The sequence below is a fragment of the Penaeus chinensis genome, chromosome 6, assembly GCF_019202785.1.
Source record: "Penaeus chinensis breed Huanghai No. 1 chromosome 6, ASM1920278v2, whole genome shotgun sequence".
NCBI classification, from domain to species: domain Eukaryota; kingdom Metazoa; phylum Arthropoda; class Malacostraca; order Decapoda; family Penaeidae; genus Penaeus; species Penaeus chinensis.
The window spans coordinates 17,208,022-17,230,521 of NC_061824.1; the positions used below are offsets into that span (position 1 = coordinate 17,208,022).

The following is a 22,500-nucleotide window of genomic DNA, read 5'->3' on the forward strand; positions in this document are numbered from 1 at the left end:
GATTGTTATACACCTATATCAATGCGGTATTGCATTATTCCATCTTTCATAACACACTGGTAAAAAACTATGGTGATGTTAACAACGATAACAGTGATACTAATAGTGATAATGACTGGAGCAAAATCTGAATGCGGTGATTGCAATGATGCTGAATGTGACAGTAGTATAAACAGCGCCATCAATAGATAATGAAAAATAATATAGATAATATTGATAGTGTTATGGTATTGATAATGATATTAATCTGTCATAGTAGCACTGCTACAAATAATTTTAATGATGGTAATAGTAATACTGGAAATGACATCAACGATAATATTATTTATGATATTTGAAATAGGGATACTGATGATATTGATGATCTCGATTACGGTGATCAGAATTGTAGCATTGTATTTAACCACAACTTCACTGGTTAAATACAATGACAAGTTTTGAAGACAATTAACATCACTTAATCAGAAATGATAATGATGATGATAATAATAGTTATAACTATAATAAGGAGGCTAACGATAATGATAATAATGATAATGATAATGATGATGGCGATGATGATAAGAATTAGGATAATAAGATGAAGATGAAGATAATGATGATAATAATGCTTATGATGATAATGGTAATAATGATAATAATTAATATCATTATAATGATAATAAAACGATGATAACTATAATAAAGATAATGATAAAAAAGATAATGATAATAACAATAATAACAATAATGATAATGATAATGAGGATAACGACAATAACAATAATTATTATTAATATCAATATAATTTTCGTTGTTGATAGCATATATATAATCGTTAATAATAATAATAGCAATAATCAGGGTAAGTGCAATTGTAAGGCTAATTGAGGCTTTTGCCATAGAGATAGCAAAAGCAACAGCAACGATGATGATGATAACGTTAATGATAATAGTAATGATAATGATAACAAAATAACAACAACAATAATGATAATAGTAATAATGATAATGATAATGATGATGATGATAATAATAATAGTAGTAATGATAGTGATGATTATAAAGATAATGATATTGATGATGATAATAATAGTAATAACAGTAATAATAAAAATGATGATAACAATAATAATGATAATTATAATATTAATTGAATAATAATAATGATGTGATGATGAGTATGGTAATAATAATAATAATAATTTTAACAATAACATTGCTAACAATGGTGATAATATTGGTAAATGTAATAAAATATTGATCATTATTATGATTATTTGTTTTATTCAAAGTGAATCGAAGTGTGACAACTCTTGTGCTTTAGATAACGCAGTGCACGTGTTAAAAAGGAAAGAGTAAAATCACTTGAGCAAAAAACCTACCGTGCTCCATGTTTCCTTTCTCTCTTTTGTTCTTACATTTTCTTCTTGATCCTCCCGGTCGAAACGCCGCCCGGTCTCTCCTGACCCTTCCCCTCTCCCGCAGGAGGCGGCTGGTGCTGGTGAGCGAGGCGCGCAGCTAACCGAGTACTACGAGTCGCTGCGGAACAACGTGATGTCGCTGTTGGAGCACGTCAAGCTGCCCGGCGGCGGCACGACGGCCCCGAACGAGCGCATCAACCACGACAACTTTGACTCTTACCTCTCCAAGATCCACTCTCTCTGCACCGACAATTACTGCGATGACAACCGGCCTCTTTACGACACCGTGCGGTCCGCTCTCCATGATTTCACCGTGCCCCCCACGCCCATCTGACATGACTAGGGGTACGCCGGGGCGGCGACCGCTCCCTCCATGGCCACCGCGAGCGTCCCGCCCACGCATAGCTACTTCCCCACCTCTTTCACCTCCCCGTTCTTCGGAGTGCCGCCTGTCAACACCACCAACATGCCCAACGCGTCAGTCATGGGCAACAACATCAGCAACATCAGCAGCAGCAACACGCCAACCTTCACCACCACTAGTAACACCAACAGCAGTGGCCACAACACCAGTAACGGAGCCATGAGTGGCAGCAGGTGACGGGAGCAGTGGCCTCCCTCCCCATCCGCCTGATCGGGGTTTTGTACAGCGTCATATCGGGCTGCAAGCGTCCTTTAGGGCCTCTAGTCAAGAAATATTATATAAGACTCTCAATGGGACACGGATGGTCACAATTTTTTTTTTTTTTATTATCATTATTATCATCTTTATTGTTATTAGCGGGCCAGGCTACGGTGGCCCTAGCCGGGATCTGACACAGCCCCAGTCCGGCGGAACCACGTCGTTGGCGTCTGGCGGCTGTGTCCGGGTCCTGAATTGCTTGGCCCTGAGGTCCCAGGCACTGCTCACCTCGTGTTGCCGTTCCCACACCGAGCTTTAACGTCTGCGATGTTAATGTAAATAATCTAAGACAATTTTCTCTGTAAAAAGATGTTTCTCTAGGTCAAAAAAGTCATTTGTTGGTGTATTTATTATGTATAGACAATTAGCTTGCATTAACACAGTCGAGACATAGTATTGTGTGTGTGTATCCAGGACGTCGACTTGTCTGCAAGCTAAGTGTCTATTGGGCCAAGCCAGTGTGATGACTTCAGTGTTAGAATAGGGAGCTTCATTTCCTTTGCAATAAATTTTTATTTTTCATTTCCTTCAGAGTGAGACGTGGAGTGTCCCTCAGTTCAGCAGTGCTTAACAGATTCTAAAAGATGGTCCAAATGTCGAATGTTTGGTGTTCTAAATGTTAGAGATGTCCATTTCATCTCTTGACATCCGACGAGTTACAGACAAACATTTTTTATCTTTTAGAGTCGCTTTTGCCTCATAATCTAGTTCTATTGAAAGATATTCTGGTTGTAAAATAGTTGTGTTACTGTTTTATCTATATTCAAACTATAACTTCCTAGGTTTACTCATTGCAGACTTAAGAATGATCTAAAACATCCTTATATTCATGACATGAACACAACAGACACCACAGTATTTAGCAAGCAATAGGCCGGACACCTGGTGCCTTATGTGTGATCCAGGAAAACAGTGGAAGGATCTGAACCCAATGAACCAGCATTTAGTTTAGAATTACGCGTTTACTCAACATCACACATTGGCAGACGATTCGGCCTCGGTCATTCTGTATTATTCCCGTTGGACAATCAAAAGAAAAGGATATATATATATACCCAGACAAATATCCAGCTTTCTGTAAATCTTTTGGTAAATTTGGACGCACCAGAATCTCAAAAATACTTATCCTTTTCAACACTTCCAACTTCTGAGCATAGAGTATAAATGTTTGTTTTCTCTCGGCAAGTACAGTCTTACAGAGCACCATTCCAGGTAGTGATTTACAGATTTATGTATAAAGAAAGCGAAAATATAGGATTTCTTTCGTGGAACTATTTTGTAAAATATTTTTTTTAGTGCGGCACATTTCTATATTAATAAGAATATATTGTTTTTCGCTGCTCATGTACGGTACACTCAAACATGATTTTAAATGTCATCTAAGTTCATGTGGCACAGGAAAATGGATGGGGAACCTTATTGGCAGTGTGGCTTGTTCGAAGCCTCTGTTCTTTGGCATTGGCCAGAAAATAAAAGTTAATGTGGAGATGACAGCGATTAGTATAATTTATGTAATGAGACATAAGTAGAAGTAACTGGATTTGCAGATAACAGGATTGTTAGTGTTGAAGTTCGGGCGTTTCTGGATCACTTTCAAAAAACCTTCAGAGAATCCCGCACTTCAAGATGAGTGAGTTGTGATTGTGCCTTCTTTAAGAAGATACATTTGGAATTATATACATGCATATAATCATACATATATATATGTGATGTGTGTGTATATATAATATATATATATATATATATATATATATATATATATATATATATATATATATATATAATGTGTATATATATACACACATTACATATCACACACACACACACACACACACACGCACACGTGTGTGTGTGTGTATGTTTATATATATATATATATATATATATATATATATATATATATATATATATATATATATTTGCATACATACTATACGAAGAATTAATTTTTTTCATTGAAATATTTGATTGATATGACAATACCACTGTGTCGCGTAAACTTGATAAGGCAATTGATTATGTTTCTTGTGTTGGCGCAAGAGCAGCTCATGTAATATTACGAGAATATTGAAATCCAGGGTGGATTACTTTACGTCTGTTTTGGAAAGATGTGTATCATTTGATACACTAACATTACAGGGAATTTGATCCTTACGATACAAGATCTGTTGCATATATGGTATATATGGATATGCTGCAATAATGATAATCATATGTTGATAAAAAGTACATAATAAGTTTTTACCAATTCAGATAATTATGTTGGTTCTCTTTAAACGTATCCAGATGTGAGATTCTGACTTGTGGCACAGAAGAAGTAAGACCTTCTTGGACAATTGTGTGAATTTGGTCAGAAACATATAACACTTAAGTAGGGACAATAATTCTAAACAGGAGTCTGGTTCTCCAGTGTCCCGTGTGATAGAAACCAGTAGGACCCCGGTGTTGTATATACTCCTTTAACCCTAGCATCGAACCCCCAGTCCTCTGCTAGTCCTTTTTTCAGTCCCTAGTCCCTCCAGTACCTCCTGTTTACAAAGAGCTGGGGTGTAAAATTATCCCTTTTAGATAGACTTTATCAGCAGGTTAGAATATACCATCAGATGGCAGTAGTGTGGTACTTTTAAACAAGGGAAAACGTATTGAAACATTGGCACCAGACTAACAATGCAGAAACCTTGAGTTCAACGTAAGACTACAGAAATTATTATTGCCAGAAAATATTCAGAGACTACTGTTCGTGGTGTCAACATGAGCACAATTAGTGGCACAAAGTCAAGCTCAATGTGGAAACCCTGCCACGGAAAGTTTCGAGTGTTGTGATGTTGTCTTGGACAAAGGACAGTCGAAGAGTTTTGTTGGAATTGTGTGTGTGTCGAGTTGTGTATTTTTGTAGGTGGCCATGGAATGACCAAGTTTTATAATAAGTGTCGTGTCAATCCATACTTATGTGATTGGACACCATAAGGTCAAGCTTTCTATCAGTGAATATTATGGTTTTCACTTCATAGATGTGATATACACTTGGAGATTTCTAAGAGTAAAATACTCATGCTGCACAAAATGTACCAATTTCTTTGAAAGGGTAAAGATGTGATAGACAAGATTTCTTGTTGGTGTATTATAAACTCTACTATCAACATTTATCTATGTAAAGATAAGAGAAATCTTCAAGGACTCACAAAAAGTTTTGCATGGCAATGGCTTGATAAACAGTGAATCCCTGTTCTAGTCCCTGGTTTCTCCTAAAGGTAGTGACCTGAAATTTATACATCTGTAGATTATTTGAAGCTATGTTATAGACATTTTTAAATGAAAGATTTATTATATTTAAAGTATTTCGGTTTGTGATCAATTTACTCATACCCAGTTGAGTTGAGAATTAACTCACCATTGCCAGCAGTTGATGACACTAAGTCAGTGAATGGAGCCGAGTTATTTTGCGGCTGTTGTTTTGACTTGGACCCGCATTGTCAGCGCTGCACCCTTGGGCCATATTTTTTGTATAAATGTACCTTATCACTGAATGTATTAAATTGTCATTTTGAAGATAACTTCCTATCTATAACCTTCTGTGGATTCCCCTATCCGTAATTTTAAACCGGCATCATGTAATCATATGCTACATAACAAATATCCAAACATTGATTAGTAAATCAGAAATGCAAAGAAAGCTGCAATAGAAGAGCACAAGATCTGAGTGAAAACAGAATAATTATATTTTTAAAAATCATCACCGTAGCAGTTTTCGCTCAAAGCAACCTAGTGAAGTTGACAGAATTAAGAAACAATCAGTGGCAGATATTTCAATCATAATACAAATACAAAATACGAATATGCCATGCATTTGTTTACGAAACGGTGGGCTGGTAGCCTGCTTTATGAATTACACGCGCCAGGCACACATCATTAGGACATTAAACCGAGCATTTAAATACATTCAGATTATCAACAGTGGAAAGCGACATAAATCCTAAAACAAACAGAAATATATTTCACTGGGCGCTCTGTACAGTCTTAAGTGAGATAGCTTATGAAATATAAAGCAAAGAAAACTTTACAAATGGGTGACACATTATAAATGAGAGTATATAAAAGACGCCACGTGCATTTCAACAAAGAATCAGAACTGTTTCTGCACTTGCTTTTGCGGAATCGGTGAAACCAGTCTATAACTAATTACTGCTTATCAGAAGTCCCTAGACCACCGGGGGCTAAATGCTTTTGGAATTATTATAAAAAAAACTATCAGTTTTATTACGGAAATTATTTTGTGTGCGTGTATGTGTGTGAAAAATATGTCCCCAGTGATATTGGCCAACTGTTGAAGTAAACATCACACGAGACTAAGTTAATCTATACGTTACCCAATAGAAGCAATTTATAATTTTACCTCTTTCCGCATTTGATTGAAATAATTCTAGAATATTCCACAGTAACACCGTGCCCTTCTACTGCAAGTGTTTCTGTAATTACAGGACATAAGGTAGAACGTCGTCCACCTGTAGAGTTTACCTTAAGTAATAATGTTCTTGCAGGACATTTCCGACATTAAAGTTCGACTCTGAACCCTCGGAGAAAAAAATCAACGAATTTTACCAATCCATCTCTAATTTAAAGAGAAGTCCATAAAACTGTGGAATATCCTCATCCTTACTTGAAATGTATATAAAAAAATGGTACTATAAAAAGTATGGTACCACGAATTTGTCAGGATCCACCATGGTACATCACAACAAATAAATATTAGATTAATTGTATACAGTATATTTATAACATTCTCTGGATAATCTATATAACTTTCAGACTCATCCCAGCCCTCATTTCCGCCGACAAAAAGTTCTGTGCTACACTTTCCTATGACCGTCCCAATTTATGGGGGCGGAGCCATGTATAAACACCTGATCAGCGTATTTTGGAACTGGAAGAAAATGTGTGTGTGTGTGTGCATATACATGTTTTCTTTTCAATTTCTATGTTTTGGGGATATGTAATGTGATATACTATAAAACAACCTACGTCTATGACTGTAATGTGATCCTAAGAAATGTCTATCATAGTTAGGTAATATGGAAAAGCATGATGAACCTGTTAACAGATGCTCTAGCGCAGACTACTAATATTGAAAATCTACACTACTATCATAGATCACAATATAGAATATAAGCTTTAATATTAAAATGCCTTTATATCAGTAGGACCATTGCTAAGAACGAGGCTCAGGTTCATCTTTCGTTTGCCTACGCTTTTCATTGACACATTTCGATATGTCTTGCACAGGCAGCAATAGTCATTGATTTTATAATATTATTTATGCTTTATCCTTGGGCATATCCAGGCTTCCAAAAGTGTTCCATGACGAATGAGATACGGACAAGTATCTTAAACAGATTCATGTTTTGTTTATATATATATATTTTTTTTTTGGTATAGTTAACAGACTATTACGAAATTTGTATTAAGTTCTATATAATCAGTTTACTTATTGTGTATGTATAATTGAATATCCTTTTCAAATGTAATTACTATTAAATGATATGAAGTGGCATTTTCAAAATATTTAAAGCAATGTGACGTTCGAAACCGGTGTCGATAGACAAATGGAAATGTATGATGGAAGCACTGATCTAAAAAAAAAAAATGGATCGAGCTCCTATTGTTATAGCGATGATAATAATAATTTAAAACCATGGTATATGAATAAAACCATTATTATCTCTAGAATAATAGAAATGTCAGAAATAAGCCTCAGCATACCAGAGAATCAGAGAATGCCCACTTATCTATTCATTTACAGTAACTAGAACATAAAACACATACACACACACACACACACACACACACACACACACACACACACACACACACACACACATATATATATTCAGACCGCAATCACAAAGCTGTGGCGCGTAACGTGGTCTCACTTAGCTGTCCGCGATCAAAATCATCCGGCTTCAAATTTTGGCGGGTATAAACAATAGGTTGCTCGATCGTCTCTTTTTAGATTAGCGGATACGAAGCGCTTAAGGCCCGCGCCTTTCAGCTGATTTCGATAGTTTCTCGTTTGATTTGTAATTTTAAGTTGTTAATAACTAACAACTTGTATTTATTGCTATTTCTTAATGTAATGTCAGTAAAACAGTGATGAATTATATAATAAAATTTAAAAATAAAATCAGATTCGTCAGCTCAATATGATTCCTAGAAATGGCGATGGAGTCAAACTTTTGGCAACAGGGTAATAACACTGACACGTGGCTGTCGCGATAGGCCTGGAAAATGTCGCTGGCAGTTTTTCTAATAAGGTCTATCATATTAGTTTACAATTAGGGCCCTGTTTGTAATAAGCATTCCTGAAGAAATCAGATCATCAATTCTCATAATTGATGAACTATTTCATATTACATTGTAGGGGCGGTCACACTAATCTACTCTGTCCAGTAATCCCTCTACAGAGCGGGATACTTCCCTAGCTGTAAAGGGAAGTTAGATGAAATTTCCTGCCTAGCGCCACACACTGTGTTGATATTCGTCCCAGCTAGAGTGGGAAAGTGATACTTAAACAAAAACTGTAGTATAATTACTGGGAAGCTTATTACTTGATTGTCTAAACGGTAATCATATCATATTAGGTCTAAGTTTACTCTAAAAATAAGTAATATTCATTGCAACTAGTAATGATGCCAATAATCTTTTTAAGGGATGGAGCTCACTTCAGGCATTATATACGCCTTAGGGGACCAAGTGAGAACTAAAGAACAGTAATGAATGAAATCAACCAGAAACTGCTTTGAACGAATATAATCGTATTGCTGGCAAGGCAATTAATCAACAATTAATGACATTTTACTCAAGCATAGTTTCACATCTTTAGTTTTTATCAGTGCATAATCACGTCCCTCATACATTACTGATTACATAGATATCGGCATATACTGGAAAACATTTTGGCGGATTTTCTGTTTCTGTTGAAATATCAGCAAGGCTGTATGATACATGCTAATTAAGAAAATCGGTGGATTGGCTTTTCTTAGTTTAATAACTTTTCTTTTTTTTCATTATTGCAATCGATATATGATGATATTCATAGAATCCACGACTGTCTTCGACATTCAGGTTATTGTAGACACTTTGGTCTTATCAAGATGTTTCTCCATAGAGGGACACTGTGTATAGTGTGACTAATCCGGCTCTGTAGCTGAACAACATTTGGCATGGCTGTCTTGGGATTTCTGGACAGAAGCCTAGTGCGACCGTTGTTTTAAGGGCCGGTCACATTAATCTATTCTGCCCAGGAATCCCTTTACAGAGCTGGATGCTTCCCTAGCTGTAAACGGATCCAAGATGAAAATCCCTTCCAGTGTGAAACCCCTACGTCGGTATTTCATCCCTGCCTTGAGCTGAAAGATATTGCGGAAACAAACACTTTAATATAATTACTGGTAAACTCATTGCTTAGAATCATTAAAAAAAATTTTTATATATGATAAAAACAAAATTAATGATTAAATGCAAAGATATATATAGCATCGAACAATGATGTCTTATTAAATGTTAATAGATAATTCAAATAAACGTTCGTTTGACTAACGAACATAAACACCAACCCACTCCACACGCCAAAAACATGGAGCTCTCATCGGAGGTTATATATACCTTGTAAGATTAAGTGAGAGCCAAGGGGCCATTGTGGGACACCAATCATAAGGATTATTTAATGATTATTTAATAATCAATTTTGTTTTTATCATGATATATAATCATTTTTTTAAGAATCTAAATAATAGGTTTGCCAGTAATTATATTATAGTTTTTGTTTCTGCAATATCTTTCAGCTCAAGGCAGGAAAGAAATAAGGACGAATCATTTTCGCGCTGCGGAGGGATTTTCATCTCGATCCGTTTACAGCTAGGGAAGCATCCAGCTCTGTAAAGGGATCCCTGGACAGAATAGATTAATGTGACATGCCCTTTATGATCTGGATGATAAGTAGGGAGCATTCCGCTCATGCGATAACCCTGTTATAGTAATTCCCAATTACTAACTTAGCATTAGAATTATTGTATAAGCAAATATCAAACAAAGAGTTACAAAAGTAATTATTACAACAATTCAGAAGTTCTTAAGTAGAATTATATATCCTGACGTGAATCGTACTAGTCTGACGATAGAAAGAAATTATTAAGTGGATGGTGGCACATATATATTAGAGGAGGCTGAGGCGTAACAAATTTAAGTTTAGAGTGGAAATCTGTCAATTTGATCCAGTAATTGACAGGGTAACTAGTGACAGGATAGAAGAGGGAAGGAGAAAAATGGATCAATAAATACACGAGGGTAAGACAGAGTGAGTGTGAAGAATGAATGGGAGAAAGAGGAAGAGGAATAGTCATGAAGGGAACAGAGAGAAAATGGATGAATTAATAAGTTAATGAGAATGAAAAACAGATGGAATGAATGAATGCAAAAAATAGAGAATGCTGTAGAAGGTTGTTTTATATATGAACTACATATGAGCCTTGAGAAATGGAATGCTCTTGTGACTGCATCAGGGCTTCTAATGCTTTTCCCGAAATTAGATTTTGTTTTAAGTCAGTCACACTTTCAAGGCCAGTGTTGTATTATTTATGATTATTATTTTTATTAAATTAATTATATCATATCAAGTTGAAATTCTCTCAAATAGCATTGGAAGTTTCTGGACAGTCAACTTCCAATTTTTTTTTTTTTTTTTTTACTAGTCTAGACTAAACAGATACCCCATTCTAGGTATGACATGTATATATTAAAAGTCCATGCACGAGTCGTTTGAATTACATGGTTGTTGTATAACAATCCTCCCTGACCTGGCCTCGAACCTAGGTCACTCCGGGTATGAGACTGGAGGGCCAGTACTAAACCATGGGTCGTGTGGCATGGTTGGTTTAGTACTGGCCCTCCGGTCTCATACCCGGAGTGACCTAGGTTCGAGGCCAGGTCAGGGAGGATTGTTATACATCTATATCAATCCAGTATTGCATTATTCCATCTTTCATACATGGTTATTATGGAGACCATCAGAGTATAGGGTTCTGCTATTTTCACTATTTATCATCTATTTTCTTACTTTGCAACGGAATCAGCACAAAAAAGGAATCAATAATCTTTCGTCTGGGTTTAGGCTCTGTTAGTAAAAAAAAAAAAAAAAATTATTATCTGGATGCCCTACTTTTTTCTCCATCTTATTTGTAGAGCCAAAGCTCGTATATTTAAAAAATATATACTTTTTCGTAACTGATACATCAATAATTAAGTTGTTCATAGTTTTGCTTTTAATTCCTTCAATCTCCAAAACCAAAGAGAAAAAAGTGAAGATACTGATGAAAATTATACTTTTATTCAAACATTGTACTTGATTTGCCAGGACTCCTCTTATTCATGACCAACTAGTAAGCCATGTTGTGGTCTCGCGATTCAGCAAAGGCTATTTCATATATATATATCTATATGTATGTAAAGATTCATAACACTGCTCTTGATAGTTGCAATAATCCATCCTGAATACCTACAGCAAAACATCAGCTAATGAAAGCAAAACAATCCTCACTTGATTGCATTTCTAAGAAAATACAGTTAGTTCCACAGTGGAAATTAACTGCATTATCATTGCTTAACTTATTTGCCTCTGACTGCCTGTTGTTTCCATACTGCCGAAGTCCAGAATCCAGGACTTTAAGTGCCATGCAAAAAAGGTGCATTTCCCATCCTCGCCATTCTGAGCTTTAGGACAACAAAGAGGTAGAAGCTTGTATGCTTGCTATGTCAGTAATTAAAGTTTTTACTTTGAGAGGGAAAAACACTCTTCTTTAGATGCTAATTTTGCAAACCTGACATGATTGACATAATCTGACCGAATAGTGAATTTTCACATGTACACCCAAGTTCATTCACTGTTCACTGGTTGAAGAGGAAGGCCAAAATTGAACCGACTGACATGGAGACTCACGGAGCTCTGGAGCACCTTATTTTGGGAAAGGGAGCAAGCAAAAACAACGTTTTTTTTTTCCTTTAATTCTTAAAATGTATATAAAATTGATGTAAGGACATGGATATAAAAAGTAAGTCAACAAAATCAAAAAGACAAAAATGTGAGATGGTTATTTGATTTCTGTTTTAGAGACACCTCTTGAGGCATATCTTGAAGATCTGAATTACACTGGTTTCTGTAATACAAAATCCTAAAAAAAAACATCATGTACATAATAACTGCCTTTTCTAATCACCTATCATGGCTCCCAGTCCTGGCACAACATTAATTGTGAGTGAAATGAGATTATAAATACAAAGTATTGTGTATATACCATTTATAAAAGAAACATAAAATATAAATCTTTCATGTTACTGTAACATAACAAAATATACAATGTAAGCTGCCAGAATATACCCTAAATTGAATGAAAAGTGACTAGAACATATACCAAGAAGATTTGCAATTAATTACTAGTGTTACTTATTAACCATTACTCCTATACATTTCAATTTCCTTAGAAGGATTTCAAGAATGTCTGAACAATACAAGACTGATAATGAAGGTAAATTTCCATGACTCAGAAAACTAAATACAATATAGAAATAATCAAGGTACTCCAGAACATGTAGCATAACTCCACATTGATGAAAATCATAGTTGGCAACTACCAAGCTAAGCCCCAACTCTTCAAAATCACATTACTGAACTATTTTCAAAGAAATATATACTGAAGAAATATTGCATACATTGAACAGGGCAAAAAAGAGCCTGAGCTAATGACAACGTATTTACCCAATGAGGGTGAACCATAAGATATCAGGTATACCCTGATACATAATTATTTAGACAAATTACTCAATATTGTTATAATAACTAAAAGTTTTAAAATCCACTCTTTTATTTATGATAACAAAGTGTTCGATATCATAAACAGCCATCAGAGCACTAGAGAATTAAGTCAATTTCATTTTTGGTTTCAATAGTTAAAAGGAGTGGTGCTACCGGTTTTATATGTACCTTTGATGCAATAAACAATACAGTTCCCTTAAGCAATGAATATATAAGAAATACAACAGATTTAACAAAAGCTCCAGCCAAGGCCAGCTTGTATGGGATGCTGTTTGAGTTATACAAACTTATTTCATATCTCCTTAGGTCAAAAATCCAAATCACTTTGTAATAACAATAAAAAAAGGATATGAAAAATTATAATCAGGTATAAAATAAAGATGCAATTTGGAATAAAAGCCTTGCATTATCCAGGTGTTAATTTGCACCAATAATTATAATGATACCCATTTACAATTCAGTGAATTCTACAAATATGAACTATGAAAATATAACAATACATACTATTTTAATAACTCATATGATTTTTACTAAATGTTAATATAATGAATTCATAAAATGTAATGTAAGGAATACATTAGATAATAATTTTTAATCATATGACACTTACTATCTGATAAATACTAAGATTAACAGTAATAAAAACAATTATAATAATATTAATAATAAATCAAATGAAAAGTAAAATCCTATAAATACCAATGGATGTTGGAGATATCACTAAAAAGAAATTCTGACAAGATGTTCATATAATGGACAGTTTGATTCCATCCTACATGTATGTACCAACACATTTACAGTGTTTGTCTGTTATGCACATGTGAGTCAAGATGTGTAGGCGTCTGAACACAAGTTCAAATGTCACATTGAATTATACAAATATCGTCATAAAATTTATCTTTGTGTCAAATTCTTAGCTAAAAGAGAACAGATGTCAGTATCAATAACATCTCAAGATGAAGCAAGATGCCATTCATGGTGTTCACCAGTACATACACCCACAAGCTGAAATGTGTAGATGCCTGCATGCAGGATGAAGTCAGCCCAAGGATTATATGAAGAGGTATCTCCAGCAGGCTAAATTAAAATTACTCTTTTCCATTCTCACAAAATCTTATTATAATACAAATATACTACTAAAGCTGCTCTCCCAAACGAGGATAAATTCATTTAAATGAATACCTATCCACATCAGCATTCATTTCTTGAAACTTGATAAAGAGTAATATTTGAAAAAAAAAGAACTCAAATAAACAGTTACTCTATATAAAATAATATACTTTGCAAAAAAATACAAAAACTTTATGGCACACTCAATAAGGAACTATGGAAGCACATATCCAATTAAATAATTACTAATAATTTCTACATAAAAGTAATCAAAACAACTTTTTTTCTATACTATTGCACAATGTATGGCATTATGATGTTCTATATCAATAATAATGATATCTAACTTTTATAAAACTAAATAATTTGACCTAAACATGTAGAGGATTGTTTTAAATACCTCCACAAATGGTTCCCATTCTCGTAAAGTCTAAATCCATGCGTCCATCTGTTTCAGAGCTGTATGTGCTTAGATGATGACACAATTATTAGCATTTTTTATTTACAGAACTCATAACTGAGCTTTAAATCAACTTTACTAAATTGCACAATATAACTAAAAGCTTGGGTTAGCCAATGCTGCCAGGGATGGAATGTACATACATGCCATGTCTGCAATGTTTTTAGTTCAATAATTGTCACCAAGAAGTCAATTATAAGTCCTAATACTGCACCTGGTTTCTCTTTTCCCTGATATTCGGCAAGATTGTATTTTATCTTTCGTTGTCATTATCATTTCACTATTTCATTTTTTATTGTTATTTCAACAACATTATACATTTACAATGTTAGTAGTAATAATAATAACAGTATCTATATTAGTAGAATTAGAGACAACTTTCCCAAAAAAATCAAGGAATGGGGAAGCCAGGTGATAGAGCCTCTAAATGACTCCTTAGTAATTGAGTACTTGTGGAGTCACCTCTGTATAAACAAAACTAACAAAAAACCACAGTGGACCTTACACATTTTAGGCAGCAGTGGGTTGATTACACTGATGACTGATTACAGTGGTGATTAATTTCCAAAGGATCTTCATAGCTGCATAATAGTAAGAAAAAAACTAATGCCTCCCAAAACACATAGACAAAAAGATCATTCTTATAACCAAATTTCCAATCCTATAGGATTCTATGTTTACTTGTTAAAATAAAAGTGTCAGTTTGTAAATATAAATGTATCAACTTGAATTGTGTCATTTTCTGCATCGGTTTTTCAATATTTCTCCATCTGAAACAAAACTAATGTTCTTAATTCTATATTTGCTGGATATCAGACTTTCTAAACACACTGTGAGGAACAATCATCAAATGAAAAATAAATATACATGTGTGATATTATGCCAACAAACTGACCTATATTTCTTTACTCCTGATTTATGAATAGCCTGTCCCAAAAATAAAAAACTAATAAAAGGACAACAAAGATTAAGGACTTTAACAAATTCCAGTTACTGGGACTTAAATCATTTATAAAATTACATTATCATATATATTCATTACCTTAGCATTAACTATCCTGTCCCTGTATCTGGCTTTTCAAAATATCTCTAACACATCTTCTATCCTGTCCCTGTATCTGGCTTTTCAAAATGTCTCTAACACATCTTCAAGTTACTTGGACAAAAGTGGACTAGCTTGAAGTTTACCATCTCCGACGATTAAAAATACTACTTGTAATGAGTTTCCCTAGAAACAGAACTAGTACCACCAGTCTAGTTTCTTTCTCAAGTGGATGTGTAGATACAAACACCTATACAAAACACACAATGTAGGAGGCTTGAATGGTGTAATTAAAAATGTTCCCTTAAAAACTGATTCAACCTTGTCTTGGAATTCCGAACATAGACTTCATTTTACCAAACAATTACGTAACTTGCCAATACCAAAAAAGTTAACCGAAATCAAATCAGAAGAAAAGTGAAAATGGAAGACTGGGAACAATGACAAAATCGAATTCCTTCAAACTGTTAGGTATAACTAAATATCCTTTAACTCTTACTGGCCTTTAAGAGTTTTTTTCAGAAATAAAATGAAATCCAATACAACAGATGAATCCATTACATGCAAGACACAATTAGTGACTAGGACTAAACTGTGTTCTTTGTTTACAAATGAGAGATTTGGTCTGACATAATGGAAAATTGCAATGCGAGGTTCGACTATAAGTTCTGTAATCCCCTGACAACTTACAGTGGCTGGGGTCAACATGTGCATACTCATCAAATTATCAGATAATACTCACAATAGCAAATGGCAAAATTAATATGAAACTATATAGTAAAAATGAAACAACCTGCTAAGCCTTCTTTACAAACCTTCAACTCAACCCTTTAGAAAGGCATCATCAGTTTATTCACAAATTGCATTGGATTTCCATAGCAATCTTTAAGATTCACACTAGGGACCTCCAGTACCTGGAAAAAGTCTGAGGAATCTTGAGCCTTCTACTGAGTGGTTGGATATCCATTTACTTTCCACATTTATTAGCCAACCATATGCTCACATCTTGGAATGCAATGGTATGCACTAGTGTGCTGCATGAGACTTTAACATCAGCTTTTATTCATGCTCACGACTCTGTCACTGTTTTCTGCCCAAACCAAAATACCTTACCTACCAAGCAAAACCATGGATTTTATGCATGAGGGAGGATGAATATTGATGAAGGATATTTTTGACTATGCCATAAAGAGCAAACAATTTTGAACATATTTTCGAACCAGAATATGCCTCAAATGAAGCTCAGCCTATAATCTGTGCCAGGGTGCCCTATAAAGTCTTCAAGCTACTGCTCATAACAAGAAAAGCATTCAGAAATCTACACTTTACATAACTCAATGGTGCTTCGTAATCGCACTATCCAATTAGTGAGCCTATTTGCCTTTAGCTGAAATCCCCAATCTCTTTCTATTCTTGGCTTTTGCATATATACTTAAGCTTATTATATGCTTCCCTGCATGCTCATAAATATCCACAGGCTCCCTCAAGGTAAGGTAATGCAAGCCATCTGTAGCTAAATAAGGTCTTTGTAATTTACTCTGCGATATGGTAATAAGGTGTCAAAAGAAATTAAGAAAAAAAAATGCTGTCCATAATTATGCAACTCATCAATCTCTCTTATCATGTCCCATACAGCAACAATGCTTTATACAGTTTAGTATACTGGAGCATTTGGTAGGCAGATAAACACAGCAAATCAGTGGACACAAACTCTGTGGAGAAGGCTTGAGAGTTCCCATATTTTCTGTGGTTCTGTATGTGGAAATCATTTGTTACAGTATATTTGCTAAGATATGCCTTAAATATATTGTATACCTTAAAGATATTGCAATTACATGTTCTTTGAAATAAAGGTCTCTCCTGTATCAATTGAAAGATATTTTGAAAAGTACTAAGACATTTCAAATGAAAGATCATATTTTTCTAGAGCAGATTACCTTGAAAAGAGATTAATTATTACACAACATAATATCTCTCCTTAGTAAAGAAATCTCTTCCTTATTATATATTTATATATATACATATTTGCTTATGAACTATAAGTAAAGATCAACACCTCATTTTCTTACTTTTGATGTTTTAGATATGACTTAAGATCAGCTGCAGTAATTGTAAGAAGCTGCAAAAAATCACTCCAACCATGGCTTTGGTACCAACTTAAAAAGTAAACATATATAAAAGAAAGAGAAGAAATAAGAAAAAGGTATTTTCTTTTACTGTACAAAATATTTTTGGGTCCTGATCAACAGGTAATAATAATAATATATCTAATAATTTCTGTAAGCTGCCCATCAACATATAATCAAGATCAAAGATAGAAAGATACAGGCAACATAGCAAAACTATATAAAAAAGTAGAAACTATATTCACCCCTGTCATCTAAGCCTCACAAGAGACCCCAGTGCCTTTAGGTAAGCACTGTGGATCTTCCCGCAGTTTGTGTTGGTGGTTTTGATGAGATAACGCTGCATTGGGTAGTACAGGTTCTGCCTCAGATCATCACCAAGTTTATACTGATTGAAAGTAAAAAAAAATGTGATGAATATCATTATTTGTAAAAGCAGTGTACATTTATGGTAAAATAAAATAACTTTCCTTTTATTTACAGTACATTGTTTGATAATAAGCAGATTTCCCAGCTGTTTAGATGCAGCACTGAACTAATACTCAATGAAAATCATGACTGCACATTCCACATAACACCTATTCTTTTCCTTTTAAAATATTGTTGGCACAATTCCAAAAATTGTGGGATACTGATTAATACCACTGCTCTATTTCCATAATGTAAAATATATTATTAGATTTTTCTTATCATCCTAATACAGAACTACAGTACAAACTCACCTCCTCCCAAGCACGATAAACTGCTCGAAAAGCTGGTTGTTTGTCACTATGAAAAGTTCCTCTGTTTCCATGCAGGACAAAAACCCCATGCTTCTCAGCTGCTTTGCATACACTCATGTACATACAATGATCTGGTCGAAGGTTGTACTCACAGCCATAAACATAAAGCTTGTCTGGAATTGTGAGAAATCATGGCATATTAATATTTAATAATTTCAAAATATAGATTAGAAACTCAAGTATAAATCAACATACCATGGACATTCAGAATAGAATTCAATTAACTCCTAAACCCAACCACCACAGATTATGTTCTGTCCCCTGTATTTTTTTTGTGAATTTTGTTACATACAGGTGGCTCTACATGTGCTCAGTAGGGTGTTTCCATAAATCCAACTTTTTCAGAATCATACAGCAAGTTGCTAAACAGGCGCCTACTATGCTTAAATGAAGACATGCAAAATATTAGACAAATCAAAAAATATCTACTATTCGCAATTTTTGATTAAAGTATAATACCATTTCCGGCGCTGGGATGAGGTGCGGCGGCCCGCATGACCCACGGAAGGGCATTTCGGTTCATCCGACATTATGGCTGAATCAAACATAGGGTAACTTGGGTCATTGCGAATGATTCCTGGGGACTTCCGTAAAGATTCCCTGTCACTATGCATTTCCATATAAACTTGTGCTACCTTAATAAGGCACATTACTCGCTCGCCTATATTGTGGTGACAATCTCGTCAGTGGCAATATGGCACTTCGACGTGGTGGTTTGCGCAGTGCCGATACACGTATACTAAAAGAGTTTGGTATCATTGATGTTTTGCCACCTAGACCACTGACAAAGAGTGACATTCTTGCTCGATACTGTGCCTTAAAAGGACATGGTAACCAGACACTAAAAGGATGCTCAAAAGATAGTTTGCCATGCAATAATTTGACTATTACGGAATCTCAGATTTTATCCAAGTTGCAGGCGGAAATTGCTGTGCTGTATAGCAAATTCGGCATTAAGACAATATCACCTTGGTATATGAAAAAAAAAATAAAGAAAATAAAGAAAGAGTACTATGACTCCATCAGAAATGTAACACTGAAGACAAAATTCTCGAAAACTGTGATTGTGTCATTCAAGGCAAAGAAACAACCCCGAGAAATCCTCAAGGATGATATAGATTGGTATGATGCAAAAGTACAAGGAAGCAATGGATCACTCGGAAGTGTTGATTATCAGGCGCAAAGACGGGAATTTAACAGACTGAAAAGGAAGCAGACCAACAATGCAGAAGTCCCATTTATATGCAACAGTGAAGATATTGCAGAAATGTCTTTTGCCAGTTGGTGTCAGGTGGCTGGGATTTTTTTGTTCCCTCCTACACATCTGCCTGACCATTGACACCATACTGACCAAGCTGGAAGGAGTTTGTGATGGTGATCTGCCCAATAAATCCAAGATTGGAATAATGAACAACACCATAAAGTGTCTGAAAGCACTGAAAAAAAAATCCAAGAACAATCAGAAGTATTTTTGATTTTGCAAAAGTTCATTTCATGTGCTGGCGTTCTGCTGTGAACAGCAATGGAATGACTCTTTTCAGAACTGCTATTGAAACTTCAAGGAGGTATGCCAGGATTGGCTGTGAACTTGGCTTTCCTAGCAGCTACTTCTCGTCCATCAACAGACATCTGTATAATGCAGATGGTACACTTCTTCCCTTGGCTGTTGATCATGATTACGTCGATGAAGTTGCAAAGATCTTGAAAAGGGGAATTCGTGAAAAATGGCCATACACACTAGCCCTATTAAAAAATAAGGAGAAGCACAATTTCACTGCAAAAAAACTGTGTAATCTGAGTGTGAAAGATTTAATTTCCCAACATCTGACCACAGATATGAAGTTTCCATACTTGGCCTATGATATGCATGAAATCGATATGTGGAAACCCAAAAGTTCATTAATACCTGGCCATAATCAAAACTGTGAAAGACAGATTGGAGACATGAAAAAATGTGAAGACATAAACAGAATTGTTGTTGTAACAGAAACTAGAGAACGGCGCAGTCGGAGATATGGCACTGTAAACAAAGGAGTAGAATGAAAATTATATTGTATGCAATATATAATGTTCCAAATAAAATCATTACTAGAATCCTTTCCTTTTATAGCCTCTTGTTAAATAGAATATGTTACTTTAAATCATTTAAGCGAAGTGAGAAGTCCGAGAGCCAAAGCATGCTCTCGGCGACCCAAGCCTGATTCGGTGGGAGAGAACACAAAGTAAAAAGAAGTCAAGCCTACTAAATTAGTCTTATGGCAATTAAAGAACTTTATACAATATTAATTTATAATAGAAATAATTTTGATGCAAAAATATTAAATAAAGAAAAGTATAATATTGAGGTATTTTAAAAATAAAATAGGTATACCGACAACAGAAAACGAGGCGTTATTTGGCGTTCGAAGCGGTGTCTAAATCATAATTTTATCAAAACTTTCAATTGAAAATAGAGAATGCGAGATATTCTTTGATTTTAATAAAAAATACATTTCCAAACTCAGAAAATTCATAGGGGCCTATTTCTTAACTTGCCCCCGGGATTCGAGCAAATTTTAGAAAATCGACAATTATTGAAACACCTTAGTGCTCAGCCAGCAGAGTCCATCAGTAGGCCCTAGTAACTGATCCTGATTTCCCAATTCCTTGAATTGGTGGGAAAAGGTGTTTTTCTTTTTATTACAGTTGATATCAATAGTTATTATTGTTACTGATGTTATGATTATTAAATTGTTATTAAAATCTTGGTAACATTTAAGACATTGATATAAAGCAAAAGACTTTCTAAAAGTCAAGGAAGAGGGTAAACAGGTGAGACAGGTGACTCCCCAGTGAATAAGCACTTGTAGAGCCATCTATGTGTAAATACTAAATAAACTTATATTACAGTGGGCATGGCATGTATTCTTGCCATACATGCCCATTGGGTTAACCATAATCCCTCTCATAAAATACCGGGCTACTTACAATGCTCACTCAAACACATATTTACCAAATATAAGGAAATCTTGTATTCTACACCCAATATCCCCAAGCTTTATCACTTTGGTGCCACACTTTTATATGGATTCCCCTGTAGTTGAATCTGTCTTTTAAAAATAATGCCTAATATTTCTTGGGATCTATATTTTTAACTCAAGTCTAAAAGCGCTGGTTCATTACCTTTTAAAGCAACCTGAAATTTTGTTCCTGCCTATCAGAGTAACTCATACTCTAACAACTGCTATCAAAATATTTAATGTCTATCTAGAATTATAGAGTAAGAAAGTATCAAAACTAACATTAGCCTATATACCATAACCAATTAAACTTCCAGGCAACCAAATCTTTAGTTGTGACTAAAGCTTGAGAAAGGGTGGTCTTTGTAAATTTAAGTACAGTAAAATTATGCCTTAAGGATGATACTTATATATAATAATTCATACCATAACATTCTTTAAACAGAAAAACATGACATGTACATGATTTTTATATGTATGGCAGTTATCTCCACATCCCAGGATAAACAGTAGAGGGAAGAATCGTCATGCACCATGTGAAAGGATGCTTTGAAAAACCCATTTGAAACCATCTATTTTTCTTATAAATATACATGCACAAATTACAGTTCTTTGCTTTTTTTTTTGCTTTTGTCTTGGCTGTTCACTGTTCCACTTTAATACATATCAACTAATTTTAGCTGCAAGACAATGAAACTTGAATATTCTAATGATTTTCCCTTCTAACAAATTCTTGATAATTACAGATAGCATACGTTAATCCTCTGAATACAAGGTAACAAAAGTGCCTCTTTACATCTTGGTAACATCAAAAACTGACTCTCTCTGACTATAATACAAACAGAATTTGTATACAATAAGACTATCACCATACTCAAAAGCTTAAGACTTTCATAGCTGGTTAACTCCTCTAAAGACATGTGATCTGGTAATTTGTGGAACTCACCAGAATGATAGTGAAAGATAATATTAATGATGTCTTGGTCACCCCATGTTATAGCCAGCTTGTAGTGCTTGTAGATTGGAACCACATAC

At 34.7% G+C, this 22,500-nt stretch overlaps 2 protein-coding genes across 2 annotated transcripts in view; one reads left to right on the plus strand and one right to left on the minus strand.

Annotated features, from left to right (window-relative positions):
* The window catches only part of LOC125026216, an 11,163-nt gene extending 7,368 nt beyond the window's left edge, over nucleotides 1-3,795 (plus strand). Inside the window, exon 4 of the mRNA XM_047614520.1 lies at nucleotides 1,468-3,795. Coding sequence (XP_047470476.1) covers nucleotides 1,468-1,737 — 270 coding nt within the window. The 3' untranslated portion in view covers nucleotides 1,738-3,795. The remainder of the gene's footprint in view (nucleotides 1-1,467) is intronic.
* An 8,317-nt stretch (nucleotides 3,796-12,112) lies between these two features.
* The window catches only part of LOC125026323 (glucoside xylosyltransferase 2-like), a 23,472-nt gene continuing 13,084 nt past the window's right edge, over nucleotides 12,113-22,500 (minus strand). Inside the window, exons 5-7 of the mRNA XM_047614683.1 lie at nucleotides 22,412-22,500; nucleotides 18,407-18,579; nucleotides 12,113-18,072 (exon numbers count right to left, since the gene is read on the minus strand). The exon at nucleotides 22,412-22,500 is cut by the window's right edge and continues 61 nt beyond it. Coding sequence (XP_047470639.1) covers nucleotides 17,935-18,072; nucleotides 18,407-18,579; nucleotides 22,412-22,500 — 400 coding nt within the window. The 3' untranslated portion in view covers nucleotides 12,113-17,934. The remainder of the gene's footprint in view (nucleotides 18,073-18,406; nucleotides 18,580-22,411) is intronic.